This window comes from Carassius gibelio, chromosome A25 (genome assembly GCF_023724105.1).
Source record: "Carassius gibelio isolate Cgi1373 ecotype wild population from Czech Republic chromosome A25, carGib1.2-hapl.c, whole genome shotgun sequence".
Taxonomy (NCBI): domain Eukaryota; kingdom Metazoa; phylum Chordata; class Actinopteri; order Cypriniformes; family Cyprinidae; genus Carassius; species Carassius gibelio.
Genome location: NC_068395.1, coordinates 5832602 through 5847912, shown reverse-complemented (window position 1 = coordinate 5847912; position 15311 = coordinate 5832602). Strand labels below are relative to the sequence as shown.

General features: G+C 38.5%; 1 protein-coding gene across 1 annotated transcript in view; it reads right to left on the bottom strand.

Annotated features, from left to right (window-relative positions):
- Nucleotides 1-15311, bottom strand: part of LOC127947464 (junctophilin-3-like) — a 27593-nt gene extending 12282 nt beyond the window's left edge. The window contains exons 1-2 of the mRNA XM_052544603.1: nt 13296-15311; nt 3064-3871 (exon numbers count right to left, since the gene is read on the bottom strand). Coding sequence (XP_052400563.1) covers nt 3064-3871; nt 13296-13677 — 1190 coding nt within the window. The 5' untranslated portion in view covers nt 13678-15311. The remainder of the gene's footprint in view (nt 1-3063; nt 3872-13295) is intronic.

Sequence of the window (15311 nt, the reverse complement as noted above, 5' to 3'; positions counted from 1 at the left end):
CACTGTTAACGTAATGCTCTACCACTTGAGCCACAGGAGAAATATATAAATCCATAAATAATGAAAGCATATAACAAAATTGTTTCAACTCAGATTAAAAAGAAAACCAAAAATATACAAATTAATTTAATTTTATATTAATATTTAATCTAATTTAAAATATGAATAATTACTACAATTACAATAGTGTATAAATAATACTTAAGTAACATGCATCTTTGATTTTAATATTAATATTTTTGTATGTAATAATACATACTCTTAGAACCTGACAAAAAAGAAAATGCATTAACCACTTTATAATGGTTTATTTAACATTTCTACTTCAGCTGTATCTCATTGGTTGCTGTGGAGCGCTGTGTGTATGCGTCTGCTCTGTGTGTTGGCAGGGCCAGTGCTAAGCTGTAGTGATAGCATTGCTGAGAATATAATGAGGTCAGTGGGATTTGTGGGGTGAGTGACGCTCTTAATATAGCACATGCATACCTATCCACGCTTATATGTGAGCATGCACAGGTATGCAAGCACATGCAGCCGCAAGCAAATAAACTAACATATGTGCTTACACACTCATATCCTTAACATATGTACAGATCACATATATATAAACCTGAGACTTAAAGGGATAGTTTACCCAAAAATGAGATATTCTCTCAACATTTACTTGTACTTATGTCGTTCCAAACCTGTATATCCTGTATATCTGTGAAATACAAAAGGAGATATTTTGAAGACTATGCTAGTTGCTGTTTTCCATGCAATTACAATGAATGGGGGAACACAAAATCACCATAAATGTATTAAAATGTGGTCCGTATGACCTATGAGTTCAATTTAAACTCTTCTGAAGTAATTTAATAGCATTATATGAGAAACAGACAGAAACTGAATTGTAAACTATTAAACTGTTAAATTGGCTTCTATTCAGTCAGTTGAACTTGAACTGAATTAGTCTGAATTGTAACAGATCAACTGATTCATTAAGAGGTTTAATATTTGAATATTTAATATTTAATTTATTTAAATATGCAGCTTTATTTTATTTTGTTACATAGGCTACTTAGTTTTAGAAATTTTAGTACATCATCAAGAAACAAGTTTTTTTTTACATTTACGTTTTATATAAAATATTTATTTCAGCACTAATTGGATCAACAAAACCTATTTTCATTAATTTTAGTTCTAGTTAATAACAACAACAACTGTTTTGGATGAGCTATTCTTTTAACATTAAGGCTGCCAAATCTTAAAATAATTAATTATTTAAATTTAATTGCATTTTTTTAATCAGTTTTTTCCCTCCCCATTTAATGTCAATTCATAAGAACACATTTCTAGTTTAATGTCAATGAAAGAGCATTTGAAACGTATTAATGCAGCTGTGTTGCTACCTTAGATGACAAATTATGTGAAAAAATGCTGAATGCAGAAGACATGCTTACATTTTTCAATTAGCATTCAATATTCAACCAAAATGTATTCAGTTAATAGACAGACACACACACACACACACACACACACACACACACATACACACACACACACACGGACATGCAGTAACAGTGTCAGCCGATTTATGACTATGGCATTCCACATGTGCATGTTATTGATTGTACCACTGTTGCTCTGCATCAATACAGACATCAGTCAACTTGCTGATGCTCCCAGAATCTACGTGACTCTCATTAAGTGAGTGCGGACTTATGTATTCTCTCTACATTCTGACACCGACACAAATCATTCATGTTTCCATAGCAACCACACCACAGAGTGGCACCAGCAAGGCCCATTTAACAGGTCCCAAGTAACCGCTAGAAATATGGCCCTGCGCTTGGATGCAGTGCAAAGCATTGAACGGATACATTTTGTAGAATGATACACTAATGTCAGTGAGCACTTGTGTAGTCTAAGCAGATGTTTGAGTGTGCGTGCTAAGAAGCCATCTATGTGCCTGCATACTCCTAAAAATTGGCAAAGCTTTTAGCACATAAAGTATATTAATTTTTACAATGCACATTTATAGTACCCTGTTAGCTCACATACTACATTGAGACATCTATATGATGTCTGCATTTAAATCTGCAAGATATATTTTTTAGAGTGTTTGCTCATCTGTAATGCTCATCAGATGTAATTTGTTCTCTAGTTTTAAGTAAATCATGCACTCAATATAATAATTTGTTCCCTTGTTTTAAGGCAATTGTATTGTTTTAGTAAACACTAAATAATTTGTTCTACTTCCTGTCCACATTCTCATAAATTGATGTAGATTCCTCTCACTTAAAAATATTCCATACAACCCTGCAAGGCTTTTGAGAACATCTCTATAACTCATTCCCAACTCAAAATAAAACTCAATTAAAGTGTCTCTGTCCATAACATAACATAGCAGCAACAGGTTTATGAGAATGCGGACAAGAAGTAGAACTAATTATTATTTTGTGCAAATGAATTACTTAAAACAAGGGAACAAATTAGTAAATTAACTTTTTTCCTGCATATCACGTGTGGGCTCTGTAGTAGACAGCAAACAATAATACTTTTAAATGAGCACCAATACAATTTTATCAGTCATAACTTGTGGAGAGAAATAGCACAGACACTAAGTGTGCTGTCTAAACTTTGTTTCAATAGGAAATATGTCAATGCTTATAATTTAGTTATGTCATGGCTATGAGCCCAAATACTTGCTAGTCGATTGCAGATGGGAAGGTATAATTATTCTAGAGATCTAATTGGACAGAAATGTAAGTGAGTACCCTAGTCATGAACATTTTTGGTCCCTTTGAAACATGCATGTGTACTTAAAGCTAATTTTGTCAACTCTTAAGAGTACATTAGTATTTGACTGCACAAACATTGAGCTTGTCAAGTGGGTCTTTCAACCAATTAAAAAACAGAAGCCAGTCTAGTAAAATAATTAATGCATTATTTTCATCTAAAATTAGGAAACCACCTTGGTTTGCTTTTGGGAAAGTATGTTAGCATTAGGTTAGAGGGCTTTTCGATGTCAACAAGCAGCTAGCAAAGATATGTTATCGAAGCAAGACCCCTGTGTCTTACCTTGAGAGTGCGATTTCTGCCTTCTGCTTCGCTATGTCAGCGGCCTTATCTGCCGCCTCGACCGCCCTGTCCACTTTCTCGCGGATCTTGCTGGCACGTAGTGGGATGAGGTTCTTCCGTTTGCCACTGACAAGAACATTCTGTTTGTATTTGCCCTCCTCTTTGGTGCCATCAGAAAAGGTTGTGCATCCGTAGCCATGCCTCTTGTTGCCCAACCACTCACCCTGGTAGTGCAGTCCGTCCGAACGCCGGCTTACCCCGCAGCCTGTCCTCTTGTCATTCTTCCATTCGCCTGCATAACTCTCTGTTGTAGTGGCGTCTACATCATCCTCGCCTACCGCGAGCTCACCCTCCCCTTCGCCTAAGCTAATGGTTGAGTTGATGTCGGATGCAGCGGAGCTGACCGTACTCATTCCGGCCTCACTGCGGAAGGAACTCTGCTTGCTCCGCTGGCTGGCTAATGAGCTCTTGGACTCAGATTTTCGCAGCTTGAGACCACTCAGGAGTGAGCGGCGGAACAAGCCCTTCTTTTTGTTTTTCAATAGCTCTGCCTCACTGTGGGCCGTCAGAACGAAGCCTCCACGGGACACGGCTGGACTCCCCGCTGCTAGGACACCACCACCCCCCATGCCAGCCACAGGCGCCCGGTCGCCAGTCAGCAGAGCTGTGCCATTGCTGTGCTCAGAGCGTAGAGAGTTTATGGAGGTACGCAAAGGTGAACGAATGATGGCTGCCATGCCGTATGGAACGCTTTGTCGTACACCGTATCCATGCCGCATGCCGCCCACCCATTGGCCCTGGAATGTACCTGAGTGAAAGAACAGGAGATAAGAGACAACTTTAGACATGTACACTACGAATCAACAAACAATCTGACTGTTGCAGGATTCTACAGAACTGCAGCAGATGTGAAACCCAGGGTTCCCCTGCTGAGTCTGCTGCCTTAAGGTTTCTCCAGTTTGGAGAGTTGCCTCATGTTTTCAGCTTTGATAGTCTTCCTGTAACTATGCTTGGAAAATCATTGTTTAAGGAAAACTGACTTAAAAAGCTGCCTTTTAGCATCAGTGGTAACAAGCATGAATTTTGGACCAAGATAACAGTCTTTTCAAATGGTTTCAGAGACTAGGAAAACAGTCAAATGCAACAATACTGTCACACTTTCATCAAACTCAATCATTCAACCCTGTTGAACCCTGGGTTTCACATTTGGACATATGTATCATGTTATTTGATCTATTTTGATCTTAACTCAAATAACTGATGGCAATGGAAGATTTAGTAGACCTGAATGGATCTATACTCCATTTGTGGCAAAGTTAGGCTGAAAATATCTGTGAAACCTTTCGGTGACCTTATGTGTGCTGAAAAACAGGTGCTTTGAGTCTTGGTCATTTTAAACTTTCGAATGTGATTGAAAACCAGAGGACAGTGAAGACGACAATTTAGCTGCAGGCACTTAGTATTTTGAAAGGTTAATTGCCCTTTTACCTGCCTTGATACTATAAACTAAACCACTAGGGAGATCATACTGCAATACACGTCTCTGTAATATGTTTGTGCCTTTTGAGTAACTCTGTACAGTTGGGAGAGGTTTGTAGTGCATGATACTCCAGGCACAAACAGTAATAATCCTCGTGAGCTCAATAAAATGCTTCTCTCATTGCTTTTGTGCCATACAATGAGAGCAAGTAACAGCTTAATGAAAAAAAGAATGAAATGTAGTGGGGCAGTGCATAAAAATAATGTGGAAAACCTGCCTCATAGTTCACTATAGCAAACTACGTTGAAATATGCAGCGCATATCACCTAAAATAGAATCGTTAAGTATTGTTTATCACCTAAACAGTTAGACTGAGATTAAAAATCATATTTTGAGCATGTGGATTGTAAATGCTGTACTTATATAAAGAATTAATTTTCTTGCAATGCCACAGGCTCATGATACCCCTGAGATGCACCATTGTTAAAGCTGTGATTACTTGTAGCATCATCAGCATGACCAACCTCATCAATGGAAAGCACAGGAAGTGCCATAATGGCAACAGTGGAAGAGTGTTTTTGGCAGCCATGATCTCCAGACCTGGCTCAATTACTTTGCTTATTGTGATGGAGCCTCAAGGGACCAAGTCTTCATCTTATCGATCTTAATGTCCACGAGGTATCACAATTTTCATCAATTGAGCTGCCAGCCATGTTATTTATTGGTGAGTATGGCAACAAAATAATGGAATGTTGCATTCTGTAAAATTTCCTTCGTGGTGCTGGCGGCCTGATCTTTCTGTCGGGAGTCTTGATGAATCACCATCTTGGAACTTTCATTAAGGGACATGGGTAACCAATAACACTAAGGTTCTTGCAGGTGATAAAAACAGTGCTGATGGGCTTTAATCTAAAAATCACATTGACATTGATAGAGGAAATAGCATTTAAATCCCTACAGTTGTTTTGTCATTAGAGGACTGATGCTTAATTAATCACAACTAATGACATATAGATATCTGCTGAGAAAAGCCCTCAAACTAATATCTTTTATAACTTTATATTGGTGTGGCATTTGAGAAAAAGCATGATCGACAGTGGAAACTAGATATTACTGTTTATAAAGTTTTAAATATGGATATTCGTCTTACAAAAACACATAAATTCGCTTCAGGAGGCCTTTATTATCCCCCCAGAGTCATGTGGGACAGTTTTTTATGATGGATAAACTGGAATTCTTTTGGAATATTGAAAAATAACATCAATTCACTGCCCTTATAAAGCTTGGAAGAGCCAGGACATTGTTTAATATAACTCCAATTGGATTTGTCTGAAAGAAGATATATATATATAATTAGGATGCCTTGAGGGTGATTAAATTGTGGGGTAATTTTAATTTTTGGGTGAACTACCCCTTTTTAGTCAGTTAATTAATATATATATATATATATATATATATATATATATATATATATATATATATATATATATATATTTGTTCATTGCATTACATGAATGCTTTAAAATTACAGTTCCACTCATTACTGTTTCTAAAATAAATGGTTTGTAATTTGTCCCCATGTCACTGTAAGGTAAGCTAGCAATATCAGCAAGCATGAAAAGCAAACTAGATAAAACATTTTTATTTTTCCAGACTGAGCTCTGTACTCCACAAATCTTGTTTTGTCTCTCTTTAGGTGTTCTCTTATCACACTTACAACTGAATCCAGTTACAGAACATCTCTCTCCATGGTGCTGAAATGAGGGATAACACTCTCTTGAAAGGACAGTTCACCAAAACATTTTAATTCTGTCAGTTTACGTACCCTTAAACCTGATTGATATTATTTCTTCAATGAATCACAAAATATTTTTTAAGAATATCTTGGCTATATAATGCAAGAGAATTTTACAAGAAGTTAGGTTAGGTTCAGGTTATTTAAATGTTTTTATTTTTTTGTTCCACAGAATCAACAAAATCATGCAATTTTAGAACAACGCGAGGGCGAGTAAATAGTGAACTATCGCTTTTAGAGTTTTTGCTCACCTAGCATGGATTTTTTTTTTTTTTTGAACGGAAGGTATATATTCACCATCCACCTGATCTGTCCAGTACTTTTTGGCACTCTGTGAGATCCCCTCTGATGTAACCACTATCCCTACATGCTGATGATTCATCCTGGCCAACATTCTAGAACATGCTGGCACTATTACTGTGGCAGCCACACACACACACACACACACACACAACTCACTGTGCTACTTCCGTTATCTCACCATCTCTCCCACCTCTTATTCATTCTCGCCCTCTTTTGTTTTCTCCCATCCCTTTTGTCTTTACATTATCTACTTTCTCATCCTGTTAGCTACATGCATACACATTCAGCTATATGAACGCCCCCTTTCCCTCTGCCTTTATTGATCTCTGTGGGTTAGCACACCAGCGAGGGCTGCTGGATGGCTCAATGAGGCTGGAGCTGTGCTTGGCGGATTTTCCCAGCCCCCCACTTCAATATGTACTTTCCTGGCTTACAAGCAGCCCTGCCACAGAGCTTTCCTCTTTACCAGTCCAGTATTCCTCTATCTATCTATCCATCTATCTATCTATTGTTCTATATGTTTATCATTCTTTTTATCATCTCTCGCTCTATCTGTCGATCATTCTATCCACCAATCCTTCCATCCATCCATCAGAAAACAACAAAAAGTCAGTAAACCCAGCATACTCTTGAGGTAACCGTTTTATGCTTTGGCAAATTTATAATAAATATAGTGGCCGACAGTTGGCCAACATCTGGCTGATGCTTGCTTCATATTGCTTGCTGTGTAATATGTAGTTCAAACACAGGCCTAAACTGATGAGATAAGCTTGAAAAATTCCCACACACACTGACACATAGAAAGAGAGGAGGCGTCAGTTCACACCTCCCAAATATTCACAGTGTAGTTCTTTCGCTAAAACACACACGCTATCTTCCATTCATTATCTACTGGGCACTTCTGCTTGCTTCAGATTTTAACATTCCAGAAAACTAAAAATCTACAAATAAAATAATCTATTTCCTCTTCTCATTGCACACAATTAGAAATCTCTACTACTTATTGCCTAGCAAACGATTTTTGTGGATAGTCAGTAACATTAATTTCCTTAAAACAAAAGCAAATCTAATAGATAGTTCAATGGATTACAGACAAGAGAGAATTTTTGATTATGATGCATTGGCAGGCCTTCCAGAATAAAAGCTGTCTGACAGTGATGTAAAACTGCTGACGTCTCTAGTGCTCTGATTGATGGGCACAGTATTAGCAGAGACACAAAACTAAGCATCCGACTCGAGGTCTGGCGGTCTGAGGACAAAGATCTGCCTACCGGCTGAAATAGTTTTGTACATTGTCTTCTAGTTTGAGGTATGTGGTGTGGGAACTTGTCCTTGATTAGCCTTTGAATTGCTATGTGATCCCTGAAGGCCTCGGGCAGGGTCCCAATTCACAGCAGCTGAAACCAAAATATGATCTTCACTGTTTGTTAACCAGATGTGCAGGAAGAGTACAGGTTTGGTGACACTTTACATTAGATTATATTTATGGACACTGTAATGTAAATTTAACTAATTGCAAAGGTATATTGCAGTGTTCACAAGCAACGTCTCAAAATAATGAAACATTAAGTAGGCTACAGATTGTTTGTTGGTATTCATTTCTTACAGTTAAGCTCATATTTTACATAGATGTTAAAATAGTTAGCATTTTTACGGCCCTGAAGTATGGTAGTTGCATAACAGATTATATAGACAGAATAATAATTCATTAATTTAGTGCAATTATCATGCTAAAGATGTGTTTAATAATGTGTTGTGTTAATTCTTCAAGCATCAATAACTTTTATTTCTGACTTTAATGGCAAAGTTGCAAATATGGATCACAACATCATTTAGCCATTGGAAACATTCAAAGCATGCTTGAAAACTTGTAGTACTTAAAGGATTTTTGTCAAGATATGTGGACAGCTTCACTGTTCGGGACAAACCAGAGACACACATGGATGCAACACTGGGTATAGAGAACCAGTGATATGTAAACTTTTGGATAGGATAATTTGTGTTAATACAGATATTGTTTTCTCTTGTTTATATGTAAATATCTATTATGTTTCATCTGTAGAAGTGCTAAACAAAACACTGTTGGTAAAAAAAAAATTATTTTCTCTTTAACTGAACTACAACTGACATAACATTTTATGAAACAGGAACAGTCAGGATAAAAACCAACAATCATGGATTGCGTTAAAAAGAGGACATGTTACCAAAATGCATCTTTATACTTCACACTAAAGAAACTCCATCCCAGCTTTGACATTAAGAAAATAGGTTATTATCAGTCAAAACTAATTGTTGGAGTGTCCCTCATGTATGTTTTCCCAGTGAGGTCAGCCAGGGGAATGAAAGTGAGATCTCTTGTGGTAAAAGCATACGCAATCCGTAAGTCCTTTGATAATTCTGCAGGTAGCCATAGGAACTTCTCATTAAAAGAAGCAGTTAAAGAGGTGTTATAAGTAAACAGCATGACAGGCAGGCCTTATGAAAAAATGTTAGATAATCTTTAGAAACTCTTCTCTTGTATTACTATGATATCGTGGGAAAGCTCCTCTCAGGGAGAAAGAGATAGAGGGAGAACAGTCACGACACTGGCGCGCTGCTGGCGCTCTCCGTGGTTCTGAAGATAAGAGTGGGTGTATAGCCCGCCTGTTTCAGTTGGGTTTTAAATCCTCCAGAGACTTAGCAATTCATTTTTGTTCACTGTAGTGGACATAAGTTGTTTGTTAATGTCGCTAAAACCATATAAGTGTTTCATATATATGTAATATATATATATATATATATATATATATATATATATATATATATATATTCAAATTCAATATTGTAATGATGATTATATAACAAACAGCAGGAATTAAGAAAAAATAATAAACTACAACTAACAAGAAAATAAAACATCGTTGATGTTAAAATCGGCATGTCTGACCAAACTGTTTGGTATTTCATCCCTACATTCAGTATTTTTGAACAAATGGCAAAACTTGTGTTTGTTTGTTTGCTGGGTAACATCTATCCTTTCCATGAAGTAGATGTCAGATCACTTGCTTTGTGAATTTAACAACTCTTCGAACAAACCAAGTGTGAATATGCAATATAGAGAACGACTGCTCTCTAAGGACATGTTCTAATTGATCTAATTGATGTTCCTCCGCACAGCTGTGAAAATGCAGTAACAAAAAGAAAAATGTTGCCTTGGGTCTGTCATTACTTTGCTGATTTGATTGTATAGAGTGTATATGCAGAAAGCAGTAGCCTTGTATGAGCATGGGGTGTCTCACATGGGTCACATGGTTATGTGATTAGTGGTCCTGTATTGGCTTTCTATTAGTCCTGCCTCCCACATGTCAAAACTAATTCATTTGCACTTCTGCCGGAGGCCTATGAGATGTATTGTGCAATGGCACGCGGCACACAGAATGGAAACGGTTAATGCAGAAAGATCAAAGATGCGGAAACATCACAGAACAGATTTAATCACGCGCCTTCTTGAATTTGTAATCGTTTCTTAAACAATGTATGGAGAATGTATTGCCTTTTCATGCGTTTTCAGGGATGCGTCTGTCTAAAGAAATGATGGCATGTGGCTAACTTGGCCTAAATATCTCACATACAATGCTAATTAGAATTCATGCCAGAAAATGTTTGTTTGGTCGGCTCTTCCATGAATTATTAATCTCGTCTTTTTCACAAATTCAGCAATTGCACCTCAGAGTAATTGTTCCATGTGTGTGATTGTGGGCCAGACTCTCGCATAGTGCACATCTGTCGGCAAATCCAGGACAGTGTACTTCTTAGAATAAAACAGGTGTTTGTATCCATAGATGGACTAAAGAGATGATCTCATATCCGTAAGCTACTGTAAGATAAACCATCCTTTGATCATTCATCATTGCTTTGGAAATAAAGGGCTTCACATGGCAAGCCAGAGGTGACTTTTCCCTGATGCAACCACATACTTTTATTGCATTGCCAGTCTTAGTTAAACAATACCATCTAAGTGTTGTTTATTCAGGCAATGTGTTATCTATATGGGTAAACGGTATTTGCGACAATGGCCCACAATACAAATAAAGCCACACTTAAAACCAAATCTCCCTGTAAGCCTACATAGACTAGCAGGCTGTTATCCGTTTAAAGGGATTTCAGTTTGACTTTTTTTTGTTCAGTGCTATATAGGTGATGTCTGTGAGAAGTGGAATAGTCCCCATTTCAGGACTATAAACACCATAACATCATCCTGAATATATCTGAATCATATAACTGAGATTTTTTTCTTTTTGTTATTAAGCCAGATGTAGGAATGTCGATTTGCATTTGAGCAATGTAGAATGCCACTTTTCGTAGGCCAAACTGATCAGCATTTGAGTTTTAGTCATGCAAGAGTGCTGCGAATTGCTATATATGAGTCACATAGTGGACATCATGACACTGCTGGCCTCAAGCAATGCAGAGTTCCACATTGATGTATCTAAGTACTTTACTCCCTGACTTCTGAATAATCATTAGGGTTACATCAGAAACTCAAATCAGAGCTGCCGTAAAAGCGAAAATCTGCCCTATCGTGTACAATTCCATTCTCTGTAGTACCAAGTAATCCCTAATGGGCTGACTCAGGGGTAAAACATGGCAACATGTTATTGAATCAAAGATTAATGTATATGATGTAACATTAATGGTTTTGAAATATCACATAAAAGGATGCATTCACAGCAAGTCTAGAAATGACAGTTTATATTTATAACAAAGGTGTGTTTATGATATTGCCTACTTTGAGTCTCTTCTTCTGCAGAAGAAGCCAACAAAAACTAAACTGACCTCTTCAAACCTGTTCTCTTAAGTGTGATGGGGGAATTCAGGTAATAATGTGAATAGTGTGTTGCAGCTGTAGTGTATTCCGACAGCACTGAGAGCTGATAAGGCCACTGCAACTTCTTTGTGGCCCTTCCTGTATCGTTTCTCCCTTCTCTGGCTCATTTTCTTTTTTTTTTCTTGTCAATCTCTGTCTTCTCTTAATGCTTACTGTGGTTGTGATTAAGTGGCCCAGATTAGTACCAAAGTAAGTAAACACCATTAGCGAGTCAGGCAGCCAATCAGAGTGGCGAGCACCGAGTCTCCAGTGACATGCTGACCTGCTGCCATAGTCTGTGTGCGTTTCCACAGCAACTTGCTGTAAAAGACACACAGGAAACACTTCCATAATGCAGGGAGATTGAGAGAATGAAACAGAGAGAGAGAGAGAGAGAGAGAGAGAGAGTTTATGTGGCTTCAAAAATGGGTACACTGCTGATGAATACAAGCCTCATTCACCTGAATTGACACTTTATTTAACTTAAAATAGTCAAATGTATGGCAGGCAAAGTTGTGTTTGTGTCCTAAAAATGTGTACATTTATTTATTTAACTTCATGTTTGTGAAACTCTTAAGATTTATTTGTGGAACTCATTCTATTCAAATGTATTTATGGATATAATATATTCTATAATCTATAATCTATAATACATAATCTATCTCTTTGAAATTATGCAAAAAAAAAATTTTTAACATGGTTTTTATGTCCATACAATGGTCCAATATATTTCTGGACCCAAGTGATTTTTGTTCTGCAGGTTTGAAATGAAATGTTACCTTCCTGTCATTCATTAATATCACACCATTATTAGCAAAGACACTAAGGGTGATGAACTGGGACATTTAAATTACAAGAAGGTACAGAGGTGAGGGTTCGGCTCAGGTGACTTTGGACAAGTATGCATTTATGTTCCAGGACGGATTCTTCATGAACTTTCACTGACAGAAAAAAAACTTTTCTCTAAGCCAGTTCGAGATAGGCTATTGTACAGGTGTTGTGTCAAGTTATTACAGTGGTGGTTTTGCTTGTTATGAGAAAAATACCAACTCATCTAAATTTACTTTCATGGCTATTGGTTTTTGTCAGTTATTTGGCCTTCGCATCATCTTGCCAGAGTCAAGTTATTTAATGAGAGTTCTTGTCTTCTGCTTTGATAATCTTAGTTTGTACTTTCTCCAGAACAGTACTCCAGAAACCTTGTTACAGCCCAAATAGGGTGTTCAAGGATTTTTTTGAGGGAACTGGAATCTGCCATTCTCTCTCTCTCTCTCTGTCTTTCTCTGCCTCTCTAGATGTCCAATTGGCCTTAATTTGAGCATCCAAATTTATCTCCTCAGCAGCTTGTGGAGGACAGAGGAAATAGCTTGTCCAAATGATAAGGGGTAGAGGAAGAATAAATAAATTCTAAGTCAAAAGTGATGAATGGTGCAAAAATGGAAATCACAGGGTATTCTAGAAATCTCTCCATCCTGTAAGAGTGTATTTGTGTTAGCCATTAAATTGAAGTTTAAATTTACTTACCTTCATGTCATTCCAAACTTGTATGACTTGATTTCTTCTGTAGAGCACACAAATAAATACTTTGGAGCAAATTGGGGTCCAACGTCAGGGTGTTCCACAGAATAAATATTGTCATATGTGTTTGTAATGACAAGAGGGTTGGTAAATGATGACAGAATTCTGGTTTGAGGTGAACCGTGTAAGGGTCTTATTGCAGCGATGTCAGTATTTTGTGGTGTCATTCAGTTGGAAGACTTTTTTTTTTACTACAGCTCTTTACAAAAAATTATTTATTAGACTCTTACCTCCGTCAGAGTATGTCTCTGTTCCATATCCATCCTGTAGACCATTGTTCCATGTACCCTCATATTTGCCGCTGGTTCCTGTGCTTTCCCGCACTCCGTAGCGTCCCTTAAATCCATGTGTCCACTCACCTTTATAAACCCACTTGCCCTTGTTTTCAACTCCAATGCCATGGCGTTTACCTTGTGCCCAAGTCCCCTGATAGGTGTTCCCACTGGGCCAGGTATAGATGCCCACCACCTCAAAACCGTGGCTCCAGGAGCCTGCGTACTCGCCTTGGCCCTTAGGTCCTGTGCAGATGCCATGGCCGTGGGCCTTTCCCTCTTCCCACCCTCCACAGTATGATCCCCCATCATCAAAGTTGAACCTGCCCCCAGTGGACATGCATGAAATAGGTTTTGGCAAATATCCCAAATCTCAAAAAGAAAAGAAAAAGAAAAGGAAGAAAGACCCAAACAAAATCAGACTTGGAAATGGGGCTAGGGTGTTGTTGAAAAGCTGGGGAAGGAAAAGACCCGTATATGCTCCTTTTAATTGCTTTAAAAAATGCAAAAAGTTGAAAGAAAAATTGAGGAGCCCCCCTGGGCAGTAGTCCTCTCCTGTCAAACTGGGCAGGAGCAGCTTGAGCCCTCTCAGACCATCCTTCACCAGGAGTGGAGCTTTTTATTCATGAGTTGCTTTCCTGCAGTTTCTTCTTAGTGATGAAAGTGGGCCCACGCCAGCCATGCGCGCCTTGTTCTGTCATTAGCAACGCAGAGACAATTCTCTCGGTACTGGTATTCTGGCCCCCTCCTCGTTCCTGCCTCCACTGAGGGCCCCTGTGCCAACACACCTACCCTCACTCCCGCTCTCCCTCTCTGGGGCTTTGAGCTGTTTCACTTCCCCTCCCAGTTGTTGAGACCACCAGGCTCCACCTAGAAACCTGTGAGTCCTCAGAGTGATGGCCGATGAATGAAGCAGGCAGGTAGCATTTACAATTGCATCCTTTCTGCCAGGAGCTCACTAACTGTTCTACCAAATCCACCCGACATGCTGATGCCACACAGGGAGACAGAGTGTAAGAGAAAAAAGAGCGATGAATTCTGCAAGCTTTAGTCTCTGTCAGCTAGCAGCAATGCAGTCTCTATCCATGCACAATCGCATACATATATACGCACGCTCTCGCTAGCACAGGAAGAGCGCACCGATTGATCGCAAACAAACTGATGTGATTAATTCCTTATCTGGGCACTGTTTTGTCGTTGTCTCTGCTTTCCTCTCAGCTGTTTTTTCAGGTCTGTATAAAAATCCTGTGCTCCGGTTTGCTTGCAGGTGGGAAAACCAGATTCATTGTCCCCGATTTACCTTCTTCTGTTCCTCCTTGACTCAATCATGTTGTTGGAATGATTTTCATGTGACGCTTATGGTCATTTTCTTCGTCGTCATCTTATTCCCCCATATGCTTGAATGTCTCTCCCTCTCTCTCTCTTACACTGGTGTCTCTCAAATCTGCTCATTAGAGGTGGACTGTTCCAACGCAGCCAACTCCCCCTCCCCCTTTCACATGCTCTCTCTCCCTTCATTTAAAGAGACATGCGCTGTGCTAATACTCACCGCTCTCTCTCTCTCTATCCACCTCAGGGAGCAAAGATTGCTTTTCCTAATTGCCCAGCTTAGACCTCCCCCTACCCTCCTGCTAAATCTTGATTGCTCTGCCCTCATCTAATAATTAGAGCATTTGTCAGTTAATGATAGGGCTTGATATGGTGCACTGAATCTTTGTTGCAGGTGAAATAATATAAAATCTGCTCTGTTGACCTTGGCACTTGATCATCTTGACTGTTCTTCACTGGATTCCATGATATCTGTATGCCACAATGAGCATCTTTTATTTTGTTGACTAATATGTTTCATGGCCAAAGTATGTTATAATTGAAGACTTACTACCTCATACAGCTCTGTTACAGATAGCTGAGAACATCATGCAGTTCTTCGCCGCTTGGATTAAAATGGCTTGTACAGTGTTTGTCCTCCTTCCT